Below are 27347 nucleotides of genomic sequence, written 5' to 3'. Positions count from 1 at the left end.
TAGTCTTCTTATTAGTTCAACAACCAACTAAATTATTTGCAGCAATTAGATACTTCCAGTGAAATATATATAAATACAGAAGCAAAAATAATTCTGAAATTAAAAATAGTTACCTTAATTTCGTCTCTAAAACATACACTTCAATACTATTTGAAAGTCTGATGTCAATGATACGTAAAGAAACTAACAAAGTAATTGAAAGGATCACAAATCTTTAGTCAATATTGAATTAGACAAACTATATTATACCTGAAGGAAATCTATAAAGATCTATAACAAACAGTAATATTTTAATAAGGGACAAGCATCATGAACAGGGTAAAGAAGGGCATAGAGATCTACTTAGTGATAGAGCACCTATTGGTAAGCCAATAGAGATTACAGAAAAGTCGATTTCTTATATAGAACTAAATCTAAAAAGCAAACAGTACCAGATAAAAAGTTTTGAGAAAATTAGGAACTAAATTTGAAGATATCTTAAGTATAACTATTAATATAGGACTAAATAGCACATTTTAGAAGTGGAAAATTAAAAACAATTTGAACTAGTCAATTTTACATTCAAATATTTAGTGTCAAATTTTCCAAGCTAAATTAAGTTCCAAGACAAAATTTTATTGGATTTAGTTTTTACTGAGACTTCATGACTATACATACAATATTACATGTCGATTGAGAATTTTTTATTGGAATACAAATAGTAATACTTGCTGTATAATTGGAGTATGAATTATACCTTCATATATGGAATTATATAGATAGCAGACAAAAATTATGATCAAATAGTCAATTTTTCTATCTTAGAAAGTATAAATTATCTAATTCATTTTTAATATACCACAATATTATTACTCTGATTAAATAAGTTGACTATATTTTGAAAATAGATGACTAAATTAAGAAATATTTCACTTCTAATATTAAATAATTCCTCAAAATATCTGAAGTTCTATTAGTATATAATATTCATGAGTAAAAAGTTACATGATTACTCTAGGAAAATTTAAATACCAAAAAAAATATTATTGGTGGGCTCTCAGAAAATCAATATTTTCAACAACCAGTTATTAATTCTACTAATATAAACTATGATATTTACGATCTCATTATATTTACATTCTCTTTTATTGGGATAGACACTATAATTAGAATAGCAAAGCTAGCAATAACAAGTCCCAATTATTGGGTAATTTTCTACTAGGTTTACCACTTTAGAAATCTATACAAACAACTCTAGTTTCAGCGAATTAGAAATTAAACTTGCTGAGATAAAGGGCTCAAATAATAAGCTTAGCAGAAGATCGCACATTTAGGTCTTACTTTTAATAGCACAAAGTTCGGGTTAAAATTTTTAAGTTACGAAATCTAGAACTCTCAGGGATCTTTTACATATCTGAAATTTAAACTAATGTAATGTTACTTTACTATTTCAACTATAGAATATTAGATTTAATTAGCTATTTTTTGCAAAAATAGTGACAGAGAGTTTTTCTCATATATCTTGTATGGAGTATACCAAATATTAATAATCTCAATATTCTAATTATTAATATGAATTTTAGGTGAAATAAGTCTAAGGACTTGTGCTATTAAAATACTTAACTATTATTGATATGAGTATTTAGGTAATCTTTCTTTAGAAGTAGTATAAGTCTAGATCTTAACTTAAACTTCAGCGGTATTCCCTAAGCATAAAAGTAACCAACTAAATTTAGCTTTTTGAGTGAAGCAGGACTGTTTAGAAAGTATCAATACACTTATTTGCACTAGTATATATATACTTTAATGATATATTTTGAGGTATGAGCAGGTGTGAGGAATTTTCTACTCCAGAGTGCAAATTACCTGGTAATTGCATCCCAATTATCTGCTGTAAAAGTACACACTCTGAAATTCAGTCTGCAGAGGAAATATTGCAAAGCAATGGGGTTTGGAGTTATCCCCTCAAAAGATGTGATATTGAAAGGATAATTACTAGTATAGGGAAGATATTAATGACAAGTCGTTATACAAATAGGGCTGTAATGAGCTCACTGCTTTTCTGTTCAGAATGTAGAAAAGAAACTAGGGCCAATTTCAATGAAGAGTATGCAACTGACATGAGTCCTATACAAAGTAGGGAACTATGCTTATTTTCAATCAGTAGGTTATGTGAAGTATTAAGTACTGCAATTTTCCGAATGATAAAAGACGTACATAATATTAGCTCTAAAGAAAGACAAATCTTGCATGAATCTATTTTCTGGATAGAATATTGCATTTCCACTAACAAAATTTTGGTAGAGCAAAATTCTGGTTACAATTTTGTTAATACTAAGCCCCCTGATGAATTAACAATACGACTATATATAAGATATGGGATCCTTAATATATTGTCTGGTCTAAATGATGTCGCATTTGAGGCACTGTCTTATATTTCCAAAATATATCCACAGGAAAGCAGTTTGCTACGTGAATTGCAGAATTCTATAATTGAAATATTTTATAATGGAGTGAAACCAATAGAATTAACTAAACTTGAAAAGTCCACATCCTCAAATGAAGATCTGAATTCATTATTCTCTAAGTTATGGCCATTATATTCTAAGGTTATCTACTGCTTTTCGTTATCCATACTGTCAATTGAAATCAAGAACATGAACTGTAACCCACCAAGTCGGCTCACACTTAATTTGCCATCTCTACTATATCAAATAGGAAAGAAGCTATTATTAGAAAGCGAGAGAATTGATTATACTAATCCAATATCTGAAAACTGCTATTTATTAAGTAGAATTTTCAACGAAATAGAAGGAGACACGGTCGAAAGTATCAGATATATTGAAAAAGCTTTGAGTAGACTTCCATTTAATGATAAACTAAGATCATATTATGGATTTTTAATGATATCTAAGGCTACTGAAATTCAGAGTGGAAATGGCGACTTATTAATAGCAAAAAAAATCCTTAAGAAAGCTCTACTTTACATCCCATATTCTTCAACTGCTTACAATGATCTTGGTATTGTATATTATAGACTGGGAAGAACTGACAAAGCTCTATGGTGTTTTGAACTCGCAATAAAATTTGATGATAGAAACGTAAATATATATTATAACCTTGGTGTATTGTTATACAACTTAGGTAATATTCATGGTTCTATTTTGTGTTATGAGAAATTATTAAATATTAACCCAAACTGTGTTATTTCCTTAAATAACTTAGCAACATTGCATTGCATTTTGGGAAATTTTGATAAATCAATGATCTCCTTCAACAGGCAAATAAAACTCAGTTATCAAGTGCCAGACCTTTACAATAATCTTGGAGTGCTATATCGTGATTGTGGCAATTTCGTCATGGCTAGATATGCCTTTTTAAAATGTCTCAAATTAGATTCTAAATACCAGATTGCAGCCCAAAATGCTCTGTATATATTAAATTACTTTATGCCTAACTCTAATTATGAAAATGAACAAGGATCTGACGATGAAAATAATCCTTTCGACTTAATTAGTACTGATGATGATATGCCATTACCCTCACCATGGCTTGTAAACTATCCGTACTCAGGAAGTTTATTTAATAATATGTTTGTGAAGTTAAGTTATCTAGAAAGATGCTATATCTCACCAGATAAATTATATAACGAATCTTTAAAATGGGGAAATAAGCTTATTGATGAATACGATGCTATAAAAAGCAAATTAGACCAGCTTATTCAATGTACAAATCTACCTAAAGTCGAAGTTAACTATAATAAAACGGATCTCTCTACTTCTGAATCTATAAATATTGGTTTTGTTGGTGCTGAGTTTTGTCATCATGCTGTTTCATCTTTTGCATTTTCACCAATAACTCATTTAGCCATGTTAAATAAACGCACAAAAATAGGGAGAAACGACAAATTCAATGTATATGGTTACAAAGAACCTGAAGATAAAATTAAAAGTAAGGAGACAATTGCTGATTATGAACGTGTAAAAATTTATATATATGACAATTCACCTTATCATGATTATGTTACGAGATTCTACAAAAATTACATTGATAAAGAAAACTGGAGATGCATTAGAAATAAGTGCTTAATAGACACATCATTAATGATCCGTAATGATAAAATTCACGTACTAATTGACTTGAGTGGTCATACAGTTAATAACTGTCTAAATATCTTTGCATTAAGAAATGCACCAATACAAATGACTTGGATAGGATATCCCAATACAACTGGTTTAAGATATATTGACTATCGTATTTCTGATAAAATAGTTGACCCTGTAGACTCTCCACAAAAGTATACTGAGAAAGTAATATATATGCCCGATTGCTTTCTTTGCTATACACCACCTTTGACAGAATTTCCATCTATACGTGATTTGCCGTACCTAAAAAATGGGTACATAACATTTGGTTCATTTAATAGGATAGCCAAAGTACATCCTAAAACTTTCAAGACTTGGGGTAAGATATTAAATTCTATACCTGATAGTAGGCTTATCTTAAAATCAAAGGCATTTGCATCTTCTCAATGTAGAGAATATTATTTGAATATATTCCACAGTCTCTATAAAATATCCTCCGAAAGAGTAATTTTATTACCATTAAAAGATTCATATTATGAGCATCTTGATGGATATAATGATATAGATATTTCACTAGATACATTTCCATATACTGGTACTACAACCACCTGTGAATGCTTGTTAATGGGAGTTCCACTAATTACCCTGGCAACTTGTCATATGAATGCGACTGAAAATAACAATAAGGAATCTCAAATTTTTTCTATTCATGCATGGAATGTTGGTAAATCCATCTTAACAAATTTAGGAACTCTTGAACTCATTGCAACGAGCTATGATGAATATATAAACATATCCATTCTTCTATCTAAAGATATTAATAAATTACTATACTACCGTCAGAATCTTCGAAGTATTCTACTAAATTCAAAGCTTTGTAATGCCGAATTGTTTGCATCGAATTTCCTTAACTTAATTAAAAGTACAATATTAAACCATAATCACTACTAGTCTAATCCAAATGAATTATACCTAATTGAAACCCATTTTCATAGCATTTAATTCGTCTATATTGTACTTTTAACCAACTCTTCAATCTAACCTAAGATTTCTGAAACTATTGATAACTTTTTCATAGCTTTAAAGACTAGTACGAGGGCACACGCAAAAAATTAGCAAAGAAAAAAAATAAATGAATTGAACTTGAGTTAAGTCATTAAATATTTTAAACGAAGTGTTGATTCAAAACTCTTTTAAATTACCAACTATTAAAGTATTTCTCCATATTTTGATCCTTTTCTGAAATACAAATTTAAGTATGTACTCTTTAATTTAAATTTCCATAAAGTAAATTAATTATTACAAGTTGTTAATAGAAAGTTCATAATCTTGACTTTAATGTTATAATCTAATTAACTATTTGAAAATTGACCAATTAATCCAATACCGTGCTTCTCAAATAGTATAATGGAATATAAAATCTTTTATTATTATCATTAGTACTATTAATGATTTTTCAAAATTTTTCCAGGAGATATACCTAAAATATCCAACATTGTAGTTCGTTATTTAAAGGTAACTTTTTTATCTAAATCATTTAAAAATTCATTTATAAAAAAGTCTTAAATAGTAATAATAAAGTAGGAACAAATGAAGAGATAAGTATTGTAGAAGAATTTGATCTATTTTATTTTTTAAGAACTATATAATTTATTAGAAAAGTTCTGTCACTTTTTTGAATATTTTGATATTTGTTATATGCTTGTTTGAGTAAATACGAAGCTATTTCTCAAACTTGTTCATACATCCCAAAGAAAAGTTTAAAATTCAGCACGATTTTACAACTTAATTTTCAAAATTAAATATTGGGATATCAATAAATGTATTATTGGCTTAATCTCAATAAATTAGGATAAGATATAAATTAGATCTAATTATATCTTATAGATAAGTAGCAGATCGATTCATTGGATAAATCTCAATGATTACCCTTGTATAAGAGGAAACAGAACTAAAAGAGTAGCAATATTTTCCCTTTTGTATTATCAAGAAATTGTAAATTCCTCAAGTTATATTTCTTAACAATTATTAGTATGATTCACTGTATAAACCCAATGAATAAATTCAAAAATTCAATTTCTTATAACTTTTTTTATTACTTAACCGAAAAATAGTATTATTACTAATTTGAATAACCAAAAGCAATTTAGGCAAAGGAATTTTTTGCGTTGTTCATGAAATATTTCAGATAAATTAGCTAATCCATAATTATTTGATGCAGATTCCAATAAATTCCCCCTGCCCCCTTTTCCTATTCTAAATATTAGGATTTTAAATAGCGAAAAACAATTTTTTCCTAATACAATACTAACAATCAAAATTTAGTTGTTATTGAAGATACTTTCTAGATTAATATTAAGTAAATTTGTAATTAATTCAGCTTAGAAACTCCATTTATAATAATTTACTTATCTAAACAATTTTATATTTTGTCAACCTATAGATATTTGACTCATTGGCTACTCAGCTTTCAATTTACAATTATCTGAAGGTTAGTGAAAACGTAGATAAGTTATAATTGAAAAAATTTAGGACTATTACCTCAGCTTCAAACAAATTTATACTATCGAAAACAAAGTACTAAGATTGGAAACTAGCAATAGCTGTAATTCTGTAGTAGCTTTTAGTATTTGTCATCCCGAATAGTAAAAAAAAAAAAAATCAATTTGACAATATTGTACTTTTTAAAGTTTTTTTTTTATTTCAAATTTATTGTAGTTGATGAAATAAATGTTGTAAATGAATATAGCAATGAAACTTTCAATAATTATACAGATTTTAAAAGAATAAACGAAGTTACATATTTAAGGCTTCAAAATTTATTATGTCTTGGTAGGACTCAATCAATTATATTATATAATAATATTAGAACTAATGTCAAGATTTATCATTATTTAATGAAGTTCCCCTATTTTATTTGTAATTTACAAGATCAAATAATCTCTAGACATGTTATTTTAAATTTAAACCAATATTTTTCACCCAATTTTTAAAGATCCTTTTTAAATTTATATCCAAACCTCTAATGAATAAACTTGGAATTTCTAATGTTAACATTTTTTCTAATTCTGTCTTCCATTTATAAATAGACATTGAAGCTTTAAATATTACACACAATTTATACTATTAATTCACTAATTCCTGTTCGATCATTTGCTAAGAAAATTAATAGATATTGGAATTATATTGTACTCAAATCACAATTATTCTTTTTAAATATACTGAAATATCCCTGATACTATTTTGTGTAAATATATTAGCTGTTCAGTTCAAAGTGTAAAAGTTGACATTCTAGCCTTGTTACATAACATTATGAGTTAGATGAGTGGGTTCACTTAAAAATTAGTAATAGTTTTATAGAATATCTTAAGTATTCATATTTGTAAAAATGTCAGCTTTCAATATAAATAAGAGTTAAATATATGCTTAAACTATGATTTAGGCCAATATATCCAAATTTATCAGAATGAAAAGTAAAATTAGCTCAGCTCTTGATAACTTCAATATCTGCAGCTACTTGCAATACATCCACTCTATTTAAAATTTGTTGTTTAAAAAGTCTCAAATTCTACCAAATTATTATTTGAAGATTTTAATTGATGTCCTAAATGTGAAAAACAAAGTCTTTAGTGAGAAATTCGTATTTACTTAGCTAAACAAACTATCTATTCATCTTACCTTATTTCTATATTAAAATAATAGTTTCAGCTCATTTTTATCTAAGAATAAAGGATTATTGTAGCTATTTATATAATCAACTGAGTATCTCATACTTGTAAAGTTATTCTATCTATAGTGATTAGCGGTGACAATTATCTACCCTCAATCATCTTCATAAAGAACATTTGAAATGTCTGATAATAATAATATCAACTATATTTATGTTTAATTGAGCAAATAGATACTGAATAACACATTTGTTATATGTCGTAATTTAATAAAGGCCTCTTTTAAATTATAAACTAGTTTTTCCCTTAAAAGATACCCAAAACAAAAACTTCTCTATTTGAAAAATTGTCAAAAAGTAAATAACTCTTCTTAATCTTTAATTTTTAGAATGATATTATCTAGAAAAGTATTATCTCTACAAGAACTTCATTATTTTCTTCATCGCTACACGTTGGTAGACAGTTTATTTATTACCATGTTTGCTGAGTTAATTTAATAACTACTTTTTACTAGCACATAATTAGCAATATAATACAGTGAAGATATGTTAGTATAATTTCCTTACTGATTTCCACAATTCTGAGCACTTCTTACAGTTGAATGAATAAATATTTCAAGAATACTAGACTCAATTCCTTTAATAATTGTTCCATCTTCCATACCCTTATATTACTATACAAGCTTCACAATTAAATATACCTAACTAATTCGTCATTATGTACTGATTATCTACTAGAGTTACATAATTATTTAAACATTTGAAACTTAAAACTAGTTCTTGTTTGATTCCCTTGTAGTTCTGATTCTATGTTATTTTTGTATCCTAAATGTAAGATTTAACACTACTTTGAAGAATTGTTTAATACTAAAAGTTCACATCTTTAAAATTATTAATTTCTCAAAGTAATGTCAGTTTCTATCTTGTTAAAGCTTATTATTAAATCATTAAGATACTTGTTCTGAAATCAGTTAAGTAAAAACTCTCATATATACAAAGATCTCCTTAAAGAGATATTAACAAATACATACACATTTCTCCAGTCTTCTCAGACGTCAGCTTACTTAGGTAAATCCTAGTTTACAAATGTATAGAACTAAAACTAACTTCGTCATTTCAGTAGGTTAATTTATTCCCTTTAAATATATTAGGTATTGTGTAATAACGACATTACAGTTCCAAGCAATTGCATTCCTTTGCAATGTCTGTGTATATGTTGTATAACATTTATCCATATGAAATATATTCATCTCTTAAAAGTACAACAGATTAGTATTGCTAATAAATAGTAATTAATCCTACTAGTATAACATTAAATTGAGAAAGGAAGAGATGAAGGAGCAGGTACACCAAGTAACTGCTCCATTGTGGCCTGCATTTGGAAGCTAATTCTACTAAAATCTGGATCATTGCGTAATGAATGGGAATGCATTAGCATTGCAGCCTCAATATCATCTGAATTCAAATCGAATTGAGACTCAACTTTAGCGCTAACCCAAACCTGAGCTGTAATTGTTAGTGTCTTCATATCAAATTCCTTGTTAGGTATAAAGATAAACTGATCAACAAATTCCCTTAATTCCTTAAGCATAAGCTCATTAACTTTTATCAGCTGTTCTTTTGTTATATTAGAAATATTCCCAGGCAATGTATTTAACCCATTGATTCCCATAATTTTCTCTATAATGCTGCAAACTTCTTCATCTCCATAGAAGCGTTCAACAAGGCGATCAAAGTCAGAAATAGATAAGCTACGCTGTTCCAAAGGATCTTTAGGAGACACTTTCCTTACTATTTCATAACATTCTTGGAAGTTATTGGGTGGATCACTCTTAAATCTCTCAGTTAACTCTCTCATTATAGCTTTTAAGCTATTTTGACTTTCCAAAATCTCATCCAATATTGTTATCATATCATCTCTGGTGTATATATCAACTGACTTCATTATCTTCACGTCTTCATCTGCATTCCTATTCTCTCCTAAGTCTGCTTCAGTTTTCCTACTTTCACCTTCATCTTTGAAAAGATAGTACAGAAGTGCACCAATAGCTGCAGCTCCCCCAGCTATTACAGCAGCTGTACGTATTTTAGAAGATGTTGGCATTATTAGAATAAGTAGCTCTCAAGACCTATAAGTGACAAATAGAACACTAATTGAAAAGATTCCACCTTATTCAGCACCTATACATACAAAACCAATTTTTTTATTTTTTTATTTTTATTTGACCTTCGAGTCTAATTAGTTACCTGCCCCTCAAGAGCGCCTCAATCATGCGGGAAGTCACCTCATCATATTAAAACATGACAGTATTGTTAAATCCAAAAGGAGGCATATTACCATGTGAACCGTAGAAATTGTTTATATTTGAAGCCTTTTCAAAGTTGTTCAAATCAAAATTTTTATTTTTTTGACGTCTATTTAAATTATTACTATTCATTCCCGGAGAATTCATATTTCCAAATTGTCCATTGTTCGGGAATCCATTTGAAAATCCCATGCTAATACCTAGGGTAGACTTCTTTAAATTAGAGTTTTTAAACATATTATTACCCAAATACTGTTTGCTATCAGCATAACCACAAAGTTTTTCGTACATTCTCCTTTCAATAAAATCTCGAGCCTTCTGTCTACCAAAAGCTGAGCGAGAGAATATCAAGACTCTCTCCAAAATATTTCCTTTATTCTCATCTATAAAAATAAAAGTTCCAGTTTCATCTTCAACACGACGCAAGAAACTTCCCTTTGCTCCAGTCACATACCCAATTACATTCTGAGGAATGGATACAACTGTAACATCCTCTCTAGCTCTAGTATCTACAGAAACAGATGAAGTTTTCTGAGCAATAAGCCATGAAAGATAATCTCTGGCTCTTTTCCTTTCATTTAAGTCCCCATAAATGTAAGCATAGTTCCCTACATACTCGATTACTGCACCACTAGAAGCACATAGTCGACGTCTGGTATTTCCCTCTTTACCAACAGCATAACTTAAGTCCTCACTTTCAATGAAGACAATATCCGTGGACATATCTTCAGTAGAGTTATTTATGTTAGGTTCCAAATCTTTTGTAAAATACCCATTAATTTTCTGCTCAATATAGCACATCACACGCAATTCAGCAGCTCTTCTATTCCTACTGGGACCAAATATAGCTAAAGTATAATAACATGACTCGTTTAAAGAATTAATAGATGTTGGAGTAGACGAATTAGTATTACTTCCATGATCAAACTGATCTTTCTCTTCAGGGCGACTAAAAAACATCAAAGTACCAGAGTCCTCTTCCACTGCCCTTAATCCCTGGCCCTTTTTTCCTGTTATATATCCAACACAAGTAGGAGGTACTTTTATTGTTGTTAAGTCATCCCTAGATTCCGGGGAGACATCAATAGTCACAGGTCCATGTTTTTGCTGTACCAAATATTTAAGATATAGTTGAGCTTTTGCCCTATTATCAGCACTTCCATTAATTTCTACTCTTGCTACTTTACTATCATCTTGCAGAATTGTAATCGTAGTACCAGAAACCGCTGCCAGTTTCCTTCTAGTCCTTCCAGCTGTTCCAACTACAAATGAGGCATCTGCAGCATCAATCTGTACAATAGTCTGGTTATCAGTAACCTTTAAAATATTTAGCATCTTCAAAGTTCCAGAGTTTCGTTCAGCTTATTAAAATTCCGTTTACTAGTTTTACTACTATTAAAAAAATCCACTTCAGTCGAACCTCAGGCGCCACATTCTAAGCCTTAGAAACTATTACTAAAAAGCTCTCTTCTAATTGCGCCGCAGCTGTAGATTGAAGAGTCATTCATATTTAAAGCTTTATACTAAAGTGTACATTTATACCCAAGATTCTAGCACTTTTTGATAAAATAAGTCAATATGGTTACTTAGAGATGATCTTCTACTAGATAACTTATAGCGAGAGACAAGTCTCCCTTTGCTTTATATAAGCTTTTTAGTATCTTCTGACTATCTGTAAATCCCATGGATTTTATCTCACTTAATTTCTCAATATAATTTATTTCTGACCTATCTTCCAAGACCTTATTATATAGAGACTTATCTTCTTCACTAGATGTATGCAAAGAACTCAAAACATATTTAATAGTTTGAATATAACCTTCAAGTCTAGCCTTCTCAGAACCCTCTATAGGGTAGGAAAGGTTTATTTCATATTTTGTTTGATCATTAATTGTAACTTCATGAAATCCAGTCAATTCAAGTAGTTTCAAACCCTCCTCTATATTTAGCAATGAATTTCTAAGTACATTACTTGTAGATTTAATACTTCTGTAGCGGGGCTCATTTGGATAACTTAATATATTTAAAAGTATGGTTTCTAGAGTTTCTAAAGCATTCTTACATGCTTGACCTTGTGATTCAACTATTTTGGTTAAGCATTCATAGAATTCTTTGGTATTCCCTTCTAGAATAATACCAGTTTCTTCAGAACTACTTGCGATGCTAGAAGAGCTCAAGTTTATGTTACTCCATATGTTAGTAACAGAACGTATCATCTGACTTTTTTGAACCTTTTGCAACATTGGCAGTATCATAGAGCCAAAAGGAGTTCTCATCACTTCATTTGGCAGGTCCAAAATATACGATGGGATTCCTTCCCCTATTAGATATCTGACTACTGAATCAGAGAAGTGATTACAATTATGATTAATCAAGTCGTACTTCTCACTAGAAAATTTGTTAGATATTGATATAAGGTAATTATTTAACTCTTGTTGACTTTTGTCAGTAGTGCCTAAACATAATGTACGGATTGGATGTAAACCATATAATTTATATATCTCTTCAGGCTTTACACAAACAATTCCACCTCCATAAAAATATTCAAAATCATATACTAAGACTCCAGTATGATAAATACCTTCAATACTTCTACCTAATAGGACTGGTGATAGTTGAGCAGCCATCCCATTACTAATATCGTAAATATGCAACTGAACACGTTGTTTCATTTAAGAGTAAATGTTGTCAACTATACACAGGATAGCTGGATGTTAAATTATTTTTCTTAAGATGAAAGTGCTTCGAACTTCTCAGTAAAAAGCTTACTAGTTTTGCTAGTGTATTAAATTGCCATGAGCGGGATTTCCTGTAAATTTATCTTTGTTGCATGCAACAACAAACTTCTACATAATCTTTCAAAAGTAAAAATTATTACATAAAGTAATTTATTAGTCTTGAGATAGTTTCGAAATTCTAGATTTTTTTAAGTATATACTGCAAATTACACCTGACTCCACACTTTGTAAATTAACACCTTATTCTCTTAAATATATTATATATATTATACTTTACGGAACTATAACCAATATAATGAAGTTGAACTATTTTTTTACTTTTTTAATATATTTTTTGAAGGTAAATATATATTAATATGTGAATTTGCATAAGTCGATCTTTATTTTACATCTTTGAGGCCTTCAGCATTGTAGATATTTGACTTGTACACTGGATACAACTAGATCTGCCCAAAGTGAAAACAATAAAGTTCTAAGATTACTAAAAAAAGAGTGGCCAGCATTATCAGATTGGCTTTGTGAATATTTGTATTGTTCTAGTCTTAGAATAACAGGATTAGCTAGAGAAAGTTCTATTTGGGGAACAGGTGAGTATGATTCAATATTTAAATAAAACAAGAGCATAATTGTACATGTACTTAATAACCAAAATTACTTATAAAATATTTAAGCCTAACTTTTACACAAACCTCTATTATATAAAAGTTCATAAATTATGACTTTAAGATTTTTTTTAAATTACTACTTACTGAATTGATTTACTTGTTTTAGGTCAACTTGATGCTTCAGATGATGACCACAAAGATCTACATGCTGCCTCTAGAGAATCAGAACCTGTGGAACCTTATACAAATAGTGACCATATTATGAAGTCAGTATCAGAATTAATAAGCCACAGTATTAGATTAGGTATCCATTATCATCAAGCCTTAAAAAAAAATCATGAAACAAGTACCACCACAGCCTTTCCTATATCAAAAAAGACTGGAGTTTCGAAATTTTTTCTGAAAAAAATATCAAACAGTACAAGTAAAGTAAAAAATAATAAGAATAAAGTTAATAGCTTCAATAATAAAAAATCTTCAGATCTAACATCTAAAGTTTTACTAAAATCAAACTTGAGTGAATCACAAGAAAAAAATTGGTTGTATAGATTTGTCGAGTGGTTAAAATCTAAACATAGCTCAAAATTTAAAGCCAATAAACAAACAGAATCAAAGAACACTGAATCATATCTAGCATTTATATCTTCAGCTTCAGTAGGTCCAAAATTAAAAAGCTCTAGATCATCTAAAACTACCTCTAACTCTAGCCTTGTCTCATTTTCTATATTACAATTACCAGATAAAAGACGTAATTTAAATCAGTTTAATAGTCAAACCAATAGGAAATTACCAATTGATATAAATAATGCAGTATTTGCTGCATACTTTGCTAGCGATTCAATATTTTTACATTTGTCTAAGACATTAAGTAGGGACAGAAGAGTAAAATTTGGACAAGAAATTGGAACTGTTGAATTATATATACCTAGTAAGAAAATCCACACTACTGATATAATCTTATCAAGATGTGATGGGACAATTTCAATTTTAAACCATATGAAAGGTATACCAATACGTGCAACAAGACTATTCCTAGTAATCACTTGCGACGACATAGATATATAAGTTTTAGAAAATTGAATATAAAAAAAATTACATACTAGTATATTTTGTTATTGAAGTGGCTAATTTATATAGATCAAAACGAATAACTTTCATACAATAAACTAGAATTTATTTTAAAAAGCAAATTAAAGTCTGATGTATTCCAATGAAACTAAATTCCCTCAAAAAAGTATTATAATTTAGGTTATTATGAAGTATTAGTAATACTACTTAATAATAATATCTCTTAATTGATAACTTTATAACCAGCATTCAAATAATTATGTTGTATCACTAAACTTAGTAGTATATTCATCATTATTTACTAACTTTAGACATTTTAGCTATAAATCTTGATCCTGTACATATTATTTAACTTACCAACAGATCTTCTATAATATTTTGGTCTAATGTTTGTAATTTAGAGCTTTTTCTATTTGCAAGTGAACCTTGTTTGCTTCACTAGTATCCACTCTTGGCGGAGTAAACTTAATCAGTGGAGTTTTTGTTCGTTTATCAACTCGATGTAATTTCCCAAGTTTAGGAGCACCTGATCCTACACCTTTATAAGGTCTTGATTCTAAGTACTTATCTTTTGGTTTCTCCCCATGACTCCTTATCTTATGGAAGTAGTCAGGTTCTCCCATTATATCTGTACCTGGAATTAGCTTTACTTCTTCTTTATAGTTTGACTTTCTAAGTGGGGAAATCTTATATTTATCTACCATTGCTACTAAAGTAGGTACTTCTTTAACTTTTCTATTGAAGATTGTTGGGAAAGTACCCTTCTGTTCAAATTTAGCTCGCTCTTCATTTAATGGAGTTAGATGAGTAACTTTCCCATAAGGACCTTTAACTAAACCGAAAACTTCCCTTTGTCTCTTGGCTTCCTTTTCCACAGAAGATAGCCCAATATCACCTAGAGGCCCCTTGACAAATAATTTATTATTTTGACCTCTTTTTGCTTCAAATTTACCTATACGCTTATTGTAATTAGAAAAGCCAGGCAATTTTCTAAAACTTTCTGGGACTTCGAAATTCCCAATAGATCCATAGAGTAATTCTGCAGCTTTTGAACAATAAATGATCAAATTACGTTGTCTCTCTTCCTTCGTCTTTCCGTTTATTCTAGCTCCAAATTCAGTCCTAAATTTCGCATTTCCAATGGTTTTATGGCACTGCTCCTTCATACCTATTTCTGTATTTTTAGCATCTGGATAGTATTCCAATGGACGATCAGTAGGTAAATTTGTTACTAAATCTCCTCCGTTAGCCTTACCTACAATCTCTACCAGGTTACTTATTACTGTCCATTCACGATCTGCTTGATCATCAATCACAACTATTTGCCTCAAAGTCTCACTAGACTTTAGTTTTTTTTCAAATTTTGACTTCTGACTTTTTCTCTCTCTCGGTTTTTGACCCTTTCTTTCAATTTCCTTCTCAGAAGATTCGTCAGAATCTATTAAATCATTCAAATCGTTATTATCCGCTATATTATCCATACTTTCTTTTTCAAGGTTTATTGGTTTGATGGATATTCTCTGTATAGTTGTGCCTTCTTTAAATTTTGCTAATGGTAATTTTCTACTTTTATCAATCGATTCATCTCTATCGTGAGTATTTCTCTTTTTACTCATTTTATCTCCACTCGCACGTGGTATTTGGGGAATTATAATATTTTTTGTTAGATCATTTATATCACTTCCAAAGATTGACTTCATTTGTCTCAATGTATCTCCAGCTAATATTTTACCATCCATATTTTTCGTTTCTTTATTAAAAGTCACCACTTTTTTATGTTTCCAAGGATACTCCTTTAATGGGGTCCAAAACTTTTTTTGGTCCTGTTTGTTTTGAGCTAAACTAGTCCCACTAGGTTTGAGTAAATTTACTTCAGCCATCATCAAATCATTTAAAATATCACTCCGGATTTTTACATTGTAGTCATTACTTTGTAAATAATCATTCTTGCGTTCTATCTCCCATTTAGAAGTTATATATTGGTCTATATTATACTCATTTAGTTCTGGGATAAGTTCACCTTCTTCAGGGTATAATTCATACAAAGCTCCTTTTGGATCTGGACCCAGTCGTATTCTTGTGGCAAGTGCATCGTAAATTAAAGTTTCCGAGATACTGGATTTTAGATCACTATTATAATCAATATCACCCTTTGCTTCATCTGTAAAATACTTAAAACACACATCACGGCAAAATTGCAAAACTGCCCCAGCAGAAGAAAATTTAAATTTTTCGGGATTTGCTCTGTAAAGTCCTTGTTTCCCAAGCATGATTGCACTATATAGTTCATACGCCACTAATACAAAGCTAGTACGTTGGTTATTTTCTTTGGAATCAAATGCTTTTTTCAAGTGTTCATCTGCCACATTGGGGTATGATTCTAGCCACTTTGTATCTATTTTCATTACACGGTTCATATTTAGCAACTCTTCCTCCTTTACACGTTTCTTGACTAAATCTATAATCTTCATCCAACGTTTTTTATAATCCATTCCTAGTGGATTTCTTAATTTTATTAATCTGCTAACTGCATCTAAATCACTTAATGTTGCTATTCCATCCAATGAATCTTCGTCCATCTTATCATCTATAACCTCGCCAAATACATATGTTGAAGCTGTTTGACAATATTCTTTTATTATATCCTCTTTTTTTTCTGTACTTAAAATATCTGGAAATACTAGTCTATTATATATAGGTATATTCGAATCTGTTGCAATAGTTATTAACGCTAATATACACTGCATAATAAACTCTTCAGTGTCATAACTACCTTGAAAGATTGTATAACGTACGAATCCAGGAATATTTTTAATACGAGATATTGCCCCAACTTTCCCATCAGTATCTTTTAGTTGTAAATGAAGAAATTTCTCATACAAGCTTGCAATTATCCTCCATTGACGATGTCTTTCAACTTCTAAAATAGCACCTGGGTAGCTAAAACCACTACCTTTGAACATTGTATACCCTTTTTTAAAGCTCATCAAATACAATTTCACATCGGAACAAAATGATTCAAGAACTTCATTTGATGACTTATCTTGAATACTAATTATCTTCACAGCTGACATTATCTCATTTGCAGATATCTTAGAATTTAAATTTAAAGATGATTCTTCTTCTAATCTTCTAATTACTTGCTTACAATCACTTAAAAACTCATCAATACTTTTTGTCCCAAACCAAAATTTTGGTGGCTTAATAGGCAAATTAACAACTCTTTGAGGATGTCCAGAGAGTAAATCTATATGCATTTGATTAAATATTGCTTTCCATAGTCTATCTCGTGCAGCAGGCTCTTCTGAAAAATACTCTTCACCATTACTTTGGATGAATCCGCCCATTTGTCTAACTCTTTCACGAATCTGTAGAAAAAGTTCATCAAAATTATCTACTTCATGCAACTGAGCTAATTGGAAATATTCATCTAAAAATACCCAGTTGTCTTCATTTATTGCCCAGCTAAGTGCATACTTTAAGTTCGTATTTTCATTTAGATAAAAGAGGACCCACTTTCTAATGTTCATTTTGTTTATTAGCATAAACTTTAAAAACTCTATGAGCAAGCCACGATTCAGTTGATTTTCTGTAAAATGTCTTGATACAAGATCTCCTGTTTTCGTTGTTTCATAGCCATTGTAAAATGCTTCAGAACAGAACTCCTTTGCAACAACCTTTCGATGTTCTGGTGAAACGATCCCCCATTCTACCATCCCTTTCTCATCTAATGTACTCAGTAAATCCTCGCAAACTTTCACAAAGTCAATTCTTTCAACAGAAGCTGGAAATATTTCCTTGACATCTTCATACTGAGGAAGCCATGTGATCCTCTTATAGCCTCTCTTTCTATCAACTTCTACTTGTAAAGCAATGTAACCCCATTGTACAGATGCATCACCTCCTATAAAATTATATGATGGCAGAGATTTTCTGCCTTCTTCTAACTCTTTCTCAATTACTTGCAATGATGTTTGTGGATTCATCCTTGGAGCTAAATCCACTATCTGCGTGTTCTTTTTCTGTTCTTGTGATAATTTGTAATTTATATTGTAAGCTTCATTTGCAACGTGTGTGCACCAGTGTTCTAGGAGAGCTTTATATTCGTTAATACCCAATATTTTATTATAGTATAATTGACCTCTAATTCTTAAGTTTGAATCATAACATGTAATCCACATATTCCAAATAAATGCAAAACAATAATTACGAAAAGCTGTTATTCTACCTTGCCCAACATATTTTAGTGAGCCTTGTTTTGGACGAAATCTTGATAATCCTGTCACTGCAGGATTCCACACTATACCTCCAGGTAGAGTTGTTGGTTTAGATAGTCCAAACATATGGATCCATTCTATAGAACCAAAAAAGTAATCAGCTGCCTCTTTACAAACACGATTAAATTCTAGCTTCAACAATGAGAGGTCATCAGTATCCACCTCCATTCTAGGTAGACCTGGACCTTTTTGATTGTAGTAATAAGTTAATGCTTCAACACACTTATCCTCAAATCCAAAGGCTTCATCAGTAATATTATCATATTTTTCATTCGAAACTACAGATGTTTTATGTCTAACCATAGACTTTTCAAAGTCTTTAGGATGTATTGGATAGATCCAATATATATTGGAATGTTTATCAGTTCTATGACGTGCTATAATAGTTTCTATAATTGCATTCCATTGAGAAAATACATCAGTTTGCAATTTTAGGTTATATTCTAAAGTATACTCATCAAAATTTTCAAAATAACGTTTAGATGCGGCTTTGCAAAAATTTCCCAATATTTCTTCACTTTTATAATCTGAGCTCCCTCTTTCAGAAGATAAAATCATAGCTTGAAATGATATATAACCCGAATGATATAGTTTACGGATTATACGAAAACATACTATTCTAAATGTGTCTACTGAAAATTGGGGCATATTCCATTCTTTAGGTACTTCTTCAGGAAGATGCAGAGGAGTTTCGATATTTTGTTTTAAATCTTCCTGATTTTGATCTATGATTGCTCTCCATTGAAGATGACACACTAATGATGGTTCAATATCTGGGAATCTTGGTGTATAATCATATGATGGATCCAAAGCTCCTATTGAAAAGTGACCTGGAATATTTTCTAGATTTTGCAGTCCATCATATACTACAGATTGGTAGTTTCTAGTCTTATAATTAGATACTCTTGATTTATATCTTGAGAAATCAAAATAATCATCACTTTTGAGTGGAACTAATGGTTGAGTTATTAGTTTCATATTATTAAAGTACATTTCAGAAGCTTTATGACAAAAAATTTCTAAATTACTTTTCTCTGTATTGCTGAGAACTTTAAAAGGGGAAGAATGTCGACTAAACGATAAATCTTTAAATGCTTGGCTCAAATATAAGTCATATATTACAGCACAGCAATTTAAACGCATATCCATCATTGTTTCACCTGCAAAATATCTGAAGGGTGAATATGGTCGGAAATATGGCAACCCACTTATTGGAGTCAAACTTTCTCTATACATTTTAAATATCGTGTGCCATTGACGATTACCAATGTAGAAGTCTGCTGCATATTGACAAAATTCATCAATAACTTCAGTTTTTTTCGGTAATGCCATTGGAAGTAGCTGGTATAATGGGGGAGATTTATTCATTCCATCTTCAATAATATCCACACAGAGAGCCTTAAGTTCAGATAGCTTTCTTGGCTTAATAGATTTATTTAGTTTAACTGGAAAATCAGTACTGAATTTACTAAATCTCTTTAAACTCATATTTATATCTCTCTCTCTTTGAGTTACTATTGCACGCCACATAGTCCATAATTCAGAATCTTCTACTACTAAGTCACCAGTTGGTTTCAATGGAGCATTTAAATATCCTCCTTGATACTCTGCTTCTGAAGGTTTTATTCTAGTTTTTAGCTTTCCTGGATGAACTTCCAACTGGGTTGATGCGAATGCAAAATCCATATTGGGTAATTTCAATGGAAAAAAGTTTATTGAGTTCTCTAATCCTATTTTAGATACTTTATTGCTCTTTACAGCTAAACTCTTTCCAGCAATATCAAATAGCTCAGAATTTGGATCCTTTGAGATTAATAAATCAGTCTGTAAACGAACTTCTTTATTCCAATAAATTTGCAAATTAGGATCACTTACTGCACTCTCAGCATAGCAATGAACTGCTGCTGCAATACAAAATGTTGTCCTTAGAAAATCCGCCTCAATTTTTTCTTCGGAAGGAGGACTTATTATTGACTTATCTTCTAATAACTTAAGTACTTGTATACAGTTCTGATACAAGGTCTTTGCATCTCCACTCAGGGGTATTAAACTCTGGTCAACTTCAGCAAAAGTTGGAATATTTTTATATCTGGTAATCCCCTTTTCTAAAACCCAGCCCTTCGAATCTCTTTTAACTTGAGATACAATACATTCCCATTCATCTTGTCTTGTTTGTGGTCTTTTAACTGGACTAGTTGTGATGACTTTTTGGGCCACTTTTACTAAACCATTTTCTGTACCTGGAATTGGTGGACCTATTGGTAATTCAAGAGATTTATCTTTATTTTTATCTATTTCTATAACTTTTTTCTCGCTAATTATTTCTTGAGGTGATCTGAATGATATAATATCGGGTGGTATTGTTCCTTTTAATTTAAATTTCACCGTATCTGGGATAACATCGATACCATAATAGTCAGCATATTCTGGTATATCTTCTTCAATTGCATCTATGTATTTTAAAGGACAATCTACACAAGAAATATCTATATTAATATTTTTGTCAATAGAGTTTTTATCTGAAGGAACTCCATGTATTGGTTGAAATAAAGATAAAGTATCTCCATTATTAAATGATGGTGGAAAACCAGGAACAGGTAGTAGTAAAGATGAAGGTGGAGGTGGTGGAGGTGGAGGTGGAGATGAAGGTGGAGGTGGAGGTGGAGGTGGTGGAGCTGGAGATAGAGGCCGAGATAAAGATGAGGATAAGGGTTGGAGTGGTATACTTGTTGTAGACTTTGTCAAGCGAACCAATATGGTAGCTGTTAAAAATAAAGTAATCACGTTCTGATACTTTTTTTGCATTTCAATGTGTAATCCAGAAACAACCTTTTTTCAAAGTTAGTTTTAAAGATAACCTATTAGCTAGTTACTTTAAAAGTAAAATACCATATCAAAGATGCTCCAGTAAAAGTTAGTGTTTTCCACTTTTCCAGTTCTTTTGTAGCACTTACATGCAATAAATATAGATCCTAAAATTGAGCGCCAAAACCATAATTATGTAAGAAACTTGATATTTTAAATAAGTATGAGCAATTTTCAGAAGCTCACAACATTGTAAACTTAACACTGATGAACTATGTCATATAATTAGACTTGATAGCAAATCAAAATCTATATTCCAGTAGTTAATGCTATACTTCAAGAAATTAATTTGACTGAATAACACTCGTCTTTCATAGTTTACTAGACCTCTAATAAATAACTCTAAGAAGTATCTACGTCTAAATAATATTAAACTAAGTTGAATATATACAGAACATGTAATGGGAAATTATATACTCTAACTTCTTCTTTACTTTCAATAGAGTATTATGTGAAGTATCACCAATTTTTATTCTGAATATCTCTGATTCTACCATAGATCACAATTTTCTACACATCATATCACTTTATGTTAACAAGTGTATAGTATTTTAACCTTTTTTGTTGCCTTATCTTAGTGAAGACACTCCCACCTAGTATCACAATGCTCGTTTAATATAGCGGCGCCAAATAGTTGTTGAGATCAAAGTATCCCATGTTGGTAGATGTATATCAATCTTGATTGCAAATATCAATTCAATCTGTCCTATCTGCTAAATATTAAATAAGAAGTCAGAAAAATTTCAAATATGACTTCAAAAAATGAAAATTCTATTTTTGTTGAATCTGAAGAGACTCGTATTACAGAGATCATTGATGCACTAAGAGATGTTGGAATGGTTGAGGCTTCAGAATCAGAATCTGAAAGCATGTCCTTTACATCAGCAATTGAGGATTCAGATATTGAATGTACAGAAGGACCAGATAGTATGCTTACACCAAAAAATCTTAATGATTCACCTTCAAAGGGACCAGATGATTCCCCTTTCAAACCAATAGCTGATAATAGTTTTAAAAAAAATACAAACGTCAACTCAAATCAAAGATACAATCGTATCTTGGAAGGTCTAGGACAGGTTGAGATTGAAACACCTCTAAATCCATATACAATGACTATAGAATGTTTATTATATGAGCCTCAAGAAGAAGACATTATTGAAGAAGATCTAAGATATATATACTTAAACCAAATACTTAGTAAAAAGGAACAAAACTGTTTAACAAAGCTACGGCATTATGCCAAATATCACAAAGTTAAATTTCCCCACATTATTTGGATACAGGCTCTTAGGTTTCTGTATTCTGCTCAATTTCATCTACAGAAAGCACTAGATATGATGACTGCCAACCTTAATTTTAGAATAGAAGAGCTTCCAATATATGAAGCTGATGTTAAGGATGATCTACAATTAGGAGCTATATATTGGCATGGAAGGGACTATAAGTGTCGACCAATGTTAATTGTACGAATTGATAAAATGGATCTCCTAGAAGGTGATATCAATAGACTTCAGAAGCTATTGTGCTTTTGTTTAGAGTTTTTCTTAAGATATTTGCAAGTTGCAGGTAGGGTTGAAAATTGGAATGTTATTATTGATTTAAGTGGTAAAGGATTTACAGATTTACCAATACAGGCATTAAAATCAGTTATTTCACTGATTAATACACGTTATAGGATGAGACTATATCGTATGTTTATTGTAAATTGCCCTATATTTTTAAATTTATTAAGCTCAGCTCTACTATCTACTTTGCCTGGTACTTCAGCTCGCAAAGTTCGCTTTGTTGATGGAGCTTACTCCGATGAACTCCTTGAGATGATTTCACCATATCAACTTGAGCAAAGATATGGAGGGAAATGTCCAGATGTAACTGAAAACTTTTATCCATTTAAATTTTATCCCTGTAGTTCTAATCAAAATATTATGGAATTAGATCAAGCTGAACTACTTTCAAAGGTACCATTGGGGGTTATTGCTGGATTTTCAGTTGAGATTCCACCAAATTATGATGTCGAAAAGCTTACTTGGTTAAAATTCCTTCCTAATATGAGCTTCTCTCCATTAGTAGCTTCTAAACTATCTAATATTTTAGGTAGAGAAGTTAAATCGGTTACTTCATTACAGGATATATTTAATTTATCATCAAATATGAACGAACTAGATAATTAAGTAAAATTTAAGTATTTTTTTTTATTTGTGTATATTTATCTATATATAGAAATACTGTTAAGGGTTTAGTACTATCAGTATTTGTATCTTTCTTATTAATGCATGCAAAATGTGCATCAATTACTCTTTATTTCTCACTATATTTAGCTTATTGGCTTGAGACAAAGAACTTTAGATTATCCTATTTATTAAATTCAACAGCTTATAGTAATTAAATAATGCTTAAGTGTAAAAAGGTGTTTAAAAAGAGGATAGACACAGGCATCCGTCCCTGCATCCACCTTAAACAGATTACTTAAGCTGCAATGCATTGGAAGTAATCTGATCTTTAAAACAAAATGTCTAGTAAATGGGCAATTTTAAAAATAAAGCTAATATTTTATTTCTTGCTACTTTGGAAAGATACATGTGATGCAGTGTACAATTTTAAAGTTAACCAAAATTTATTTATAGATAAAGATCTGAAAAATCACGTGAACAGATCGCCTGTTGACAGTTATGTTTTCTCAAATAATATGCTTCAGCTATCTTCACAATTCCCAACCTTGTCACCATATGACTCACTTACACTAATATGGTCCTCAATTTCTGGAACAATAAAGCCATTGACAAGAAGCCAAGGCGCACTATTGATACTATTTTTAATCAACCCAGCTTACAGATTCTTAATAGATGAAAATAATGAAAACAAAAGTGATTACTCCATAGTCGAAATCTTGGAGCAAAATCTATCAGCAGTAATATTTTGCCTAATTCAAACTGAAAGAGATGAGTCAGTGTGTGATACAACAATTGATTTACTTCAAAAATACCTGAGTAACAAAATAATGTATGATATCACGGCTAGTTATCGTTTAGGCTTTCCATTAGATATACCAGCTAAATTAGAGAGTATTAATGAGTTATTATCTATTTTAAAAGGTATGGAGCATAATGTGCTTGATAATTACTATACTAGCCAATTAAGTTTATTTCCTACTCAAGATCCAGATGCATTTATCTTATTTTTTTTCAATACAAAAAGTATCTTTGAGTTGTATTATAAAATAAAACCGATAATATCATTCAAAGTTTTGATACAAGATATTAGTACATTTTTAGATATTCTCAATAAGGACTGGGACCTCAAAATTTTAAATAAAAGGAGAAATGTTCAGGAATGGTTTTCGACAAAAGCTTCACCGTATTACAGTATATTTAAAAGAATTTTGGAAGATCTGAATATTTTACAGATAGAAATTAATAAATACACATACACTATAAATATTGAGAAACTGATACTTTTAACAGAGCTCAGAGTACTATTAGAGTCAATTGGAAACTTCTGTCAGACATATATAAACTACATTGATCAATTTGAAAGTTCTCAAAATGAGATTACAGTAGTAGATAAAAAATTAAAGAGCTTTTATGAATTATTAACCACTTATAGCAAAGAAATTGCCAAAAAATATTCTCTTATATACTCTAATTCTCGAGCTGCTGCTGATATAGGTGAGGGTTTACCACTATCAAAAACCAAACACAAAGCCTTATCAAGTGAAAATTTGACAGAAAGTGATTTGAATCAGGATATAACTAGTGCCTTGCTTAAAACTATTGCTAACTTCTTCATTGAACATGAAAATAACCCTTTTATACAAGAAATGGTATTATTGAAGTGTCCAATCACAAAGGGACCTTTTAATGAAAAGTCTATTTTTCTGATTAAAGAAAAATACTATAAAAAAATTGGGAATTTGATTAAAGATTTAAGCTCTGTGTTGATACTCAGTCGAATGAACCTAGCATCAATGATCTGTGGAGAACTTAAACAGCAGATCACTAAATTAGACAGATCCATTAAGAAGATTCGTGCATATCTTTATTTATTATATCCAAGGGTCGGAAAATCTCTAACCGAAAGTATATTCCCCTCTTTAGTTACTCAAAATGGAGTAGATAAATATGGAGAAAAAGTAATCATTTATAACCCAGATGACTCTTGCACAGTAATTAGCCTAAATATATTAGATACTCACATGCATGAAATAACACATATATGTACATTAGTAAAAGATCAAGAAACTTTGACCAGATCAGTAATAAATAAGATTGCATCTCAGAAAGTTATTCACGATATTGGAACTAAGATTAAACAAATTTCTCAGTCGCAAATATTACATGAGTTTCATGAATTAGCGAATGATATTAAAGCAACAAAGTTTGGTCACTTTGTAACGGAAGTAGGAAATACTTGGTCATCGTCTTTTAAACATTGGTATCACCTACATAGAAAGAGATCTCAACTTAAAGGATCTAGAAAATTACTAAGGCATGTATTTTATATTTATACATCAACTTTAGATAATATAATAGTATCCAAAAGACCAGAGTTCCAGCAAATTCAACTAGCCACAGCCAAATTAAATACTAAGCATATTTGTCTACTATCACATGGTTATTTTGGTTTTATTGATGCTTATCTTCCCAAGAATGAAAGAATATCCTATAGCAAGCACGTTACTAAAGTTATGGACAAATACTTTAATAAACCAGATATCTTCATCAATCAAGAATTCCCAATTACCGTTGGAAATCTTAAAGATCTCAACATGCTTATACAAGCTGATCAAGTAAGAAATAAAATTGGAAACTTGAATACCTATACTGAAAATAAATATGATATAACAAAAGTTAGTGATTTTAAAAATAAAGCACTTCCTTATTTTGAAGGTAGAAAGACACATTACGTTGTTGTTGGTACGGATTTTTCAAATTTTGCATTGTGCAGGTGCTCGATTAATTCTAAAAAGCAAACTAAAATGTTGCAATTATTTGTTGAATTATTATATCAAATGCAATATACTGACTTGAAGGTAACAGGATTTAATATGTTGTCATACTCATTAAAAAAGGCCATAAGGCAAATGTTGATCATAGTTGTGTTGAATGAATTTTCTATTCACTTATTACCAAAAATAAATAAAGATGGTTATCAGAGATTTTATAGTATGAATCACAGTAAACACAAAGCTTTGAAAAAGCGTGTAAGACAATACATACAAGAGCTGCAAAATAATTCTTACAAGCTTTCAGTTATTATGGAAGCACTATATACTACTATCCTAACTGCCTTTAACCATTTCAAATATGATTCTGAGCTTAATATATTAAGGACATCTATAATGGGAGTAATTAAAGAAAAAAGCAATGAATACCCTACTAGAGTAAGTGAGATTATGAGAAAAGTGACTTTAGAGAAATTTATTAATAACTTCTACTTTGGGAGGATTCGTCGAAATTTTAACTCATTGCAACACACTATATTAAATATGCTCAATGCACAACAAATTTTCAGTTTAGGCCAGTTACTCAAAACTGACAGGAATATCGAAGATATTGCCGATATTTCAACAAAGTTACACAATTATATAGAAATGATATATCCAACTCAAAATTGCATCGGTATAAGTGAAAAAAAACAAAGACTAGATGCATTTTTCGTTTTATGTTAAAAGTTGAAGAAAAATGAGATAACTGAATATTGAATATAAATAATTAGATCCTAACAATAATATTCACTGAAAAACTGAAATGAAATATT

The 27347-nt window shown here is 30.3% G+C and overlaps 8 protein-coding genes across 8 annotated transcripts, besides 7 other annotated features; 4 read left to right on the top strand and 4 right to left on the bottom strand.

Moving 5' to 3' along the window:
• Positions 1 to 1802: 1802 nt before the first annotated feature.
• CMU_036020 (TPR repeat-containing protein) lies at positions 1803 to 5015 on the top strand (the record flags this gene model as incomplete). Its single annotated transcript, XM_002141742.1, has 1 exon — positions 1803 to 5015. One exon carries the CDS (start codon positions 1803 to 1805, stop codon positions 5013 to 5015), a length of 3213 nt encoding a protein of 1070 aa, XP_002141778.1.
• A 1894-nt stretch (positions 5016 to 6909) lies between these two features.
• Positions 6910 to 6932: a sequence feature (AT_rich).
• A 2111-nt stretch (positions 6933 to 9043) lies between these two features.
• Positions 9044 to 9835, bottom strand: CMU_036010 (uncharacterized protein; the record flags this gene model as incomplete). Its single annotated transcript, XM_002141741.1, has 1 exon — positions 9044 to 9835. The coding sequence occupies one exon, from the start codon at positions 9833 to 9835 to the stop codon at positions 9044 to 9046; it is 792 nt and encodes a 263-aa protein (XP_002141777.1).
• Positions 9836 to 9928: 93 nt separating this feature from the next.
• Positions 9929 to 9955: a sequence feature (AT_rich).
• A 70-nt stretch (positions 9956 to 10025) lies between these two features.
• On the bottom strand, positions 10026 to 11372 carry CMU_036000 (KH domain-containing protein; the record flags this gene model as incomplete). Its single annotated transcript, XM_002141740.1, has 1 exon — positions 10026 to 11372. The coding sequence occupies one exon, from the start codon at positions 11370 to 11372 to the stop codon at positions 10026 to 10028; it is 1347 nt and encodes a 448-aa protein (XP_002141776.1).
• Positions 11373 to 11623: 251 nt separating this feature from the next.
• Positions 11624 to 12709, bottom strand: CMU_035990 (UBA/TS-N domain-containing protein; the record flags this gene model as incomplete). The annotated part of the gene is made up of 1 exon (XM_002141739.1): positions 11624 to 12709. The coding sequence occupies one exon, from the start codon at positions 12707 to 12709 to the stop codon at positions 11624 to 11626; it is 1086 nt and encodes a 361-aa protein (XP_002141775.1).
• A 314-nt stretch (positions 12710 to 13023) lies between these two features.
• Positions 13024 to 13046: a sequence feature (AT_rich).
• A 24-nt stretch (positions 13047 to 13070) lies between these two features.
• CMU_035980 (uncharacterized protein) lies at positions 13071 to 14445 on the top strand (the record flags this gene model as incomplete). The annotated part of the gene is made up of 3 exons (XM_002141738.1): positions 13071 to 13115; positions 13182 to 13362; positions 13547 to 14445. The coding sequence occupies 3 exons, from the start codon at positions 13071 to 13073 to the stop codon at positions 14443 to 14445; spliced, it is 1125 nt and encodes a 374-aa protein (XP_002141774.1).
• Positions 13083 to 13133: a sequence feature (AT_rich).
• A 386-nt stretch (positions 14446 to 14831) lies between the features above and the next one.
• CMU_035970 (uncharacterized protein) lies at positions 14832 to 21530 on the bottom strand (the record flags this gene model as incomplete). Its single annotated transcript, XM_002141737.1, has 1 exon — positions 14832 to 21530. The coding sequence occupies one exon, from the start codon at positions 21528 to 21530 to the stop codon at positions 14832 to 14834; it is 6699 nt and encodes a 2232-aa protein (XP_002141773.1).
• Positions 21322 to 21413: a microsatellite.
• An 809-nt stretch (positions 21531 to 22339) lies between the features above and the next one.
• CMU_035960 (CRAL/TRIO domain-containing protein) lies at positions 22340 to 23761 on the top strand (the record flags this gene model as incomplete). The annotated part of the gene is made up of 1 exon (XM_002141736.1): positions 22340 to 23761. One exon carries the CDS (start codon positions 22340 to 22342, stop codon positions 23759 to 23761), a length of 1422 nt encoding a protein of 473 aa, XP_002141772.1.
• Positions 23754 to 23788: a sequence feature (AT_rich).
• A 311-nt stretch (positions 23789 to 24099) lies between these two features.
• CMU_035950 (uncharacterized protein) lies at positions 24100 to 27258 on the top strand (the record flags this gene model as incomplete). The annotated part of the gene is made up of 1 exon (XM_002141735.1): positions 24100 to 27258. The coding sequence occupies one exon, from the start codon at positions 24100 to 24102 to the stop codon at positions 27256 to 27258; it is 3159 nt and encodes a 1052-aa protein (XP_002141771.1).
• Positions 27259 to 27340: 82 nt separating this feature from the next.
• Positions 27341 to 27347: part of a sequence feature (AT_rich) that runs on past the window's edge.

This window comes from Cryptosporidium muris, genomic scaffold, assembly GCF_000006515.1.
Source record: "Cryptosporidium muris RN66 scf_1106632373425 genomic scaffold, whole genome shotgun sequence".
NCBI lineage: Eukaryota > Apicomplexa > Conoidasida > Eucoccidiorida > Cryptosporidiidae > Cryptosporidium > Cryptosporidium muris.
Note: the sequence above shows the minus strand (reverse complement) of the source record. Positions and strands in the feature narration are given on the sequence as shown.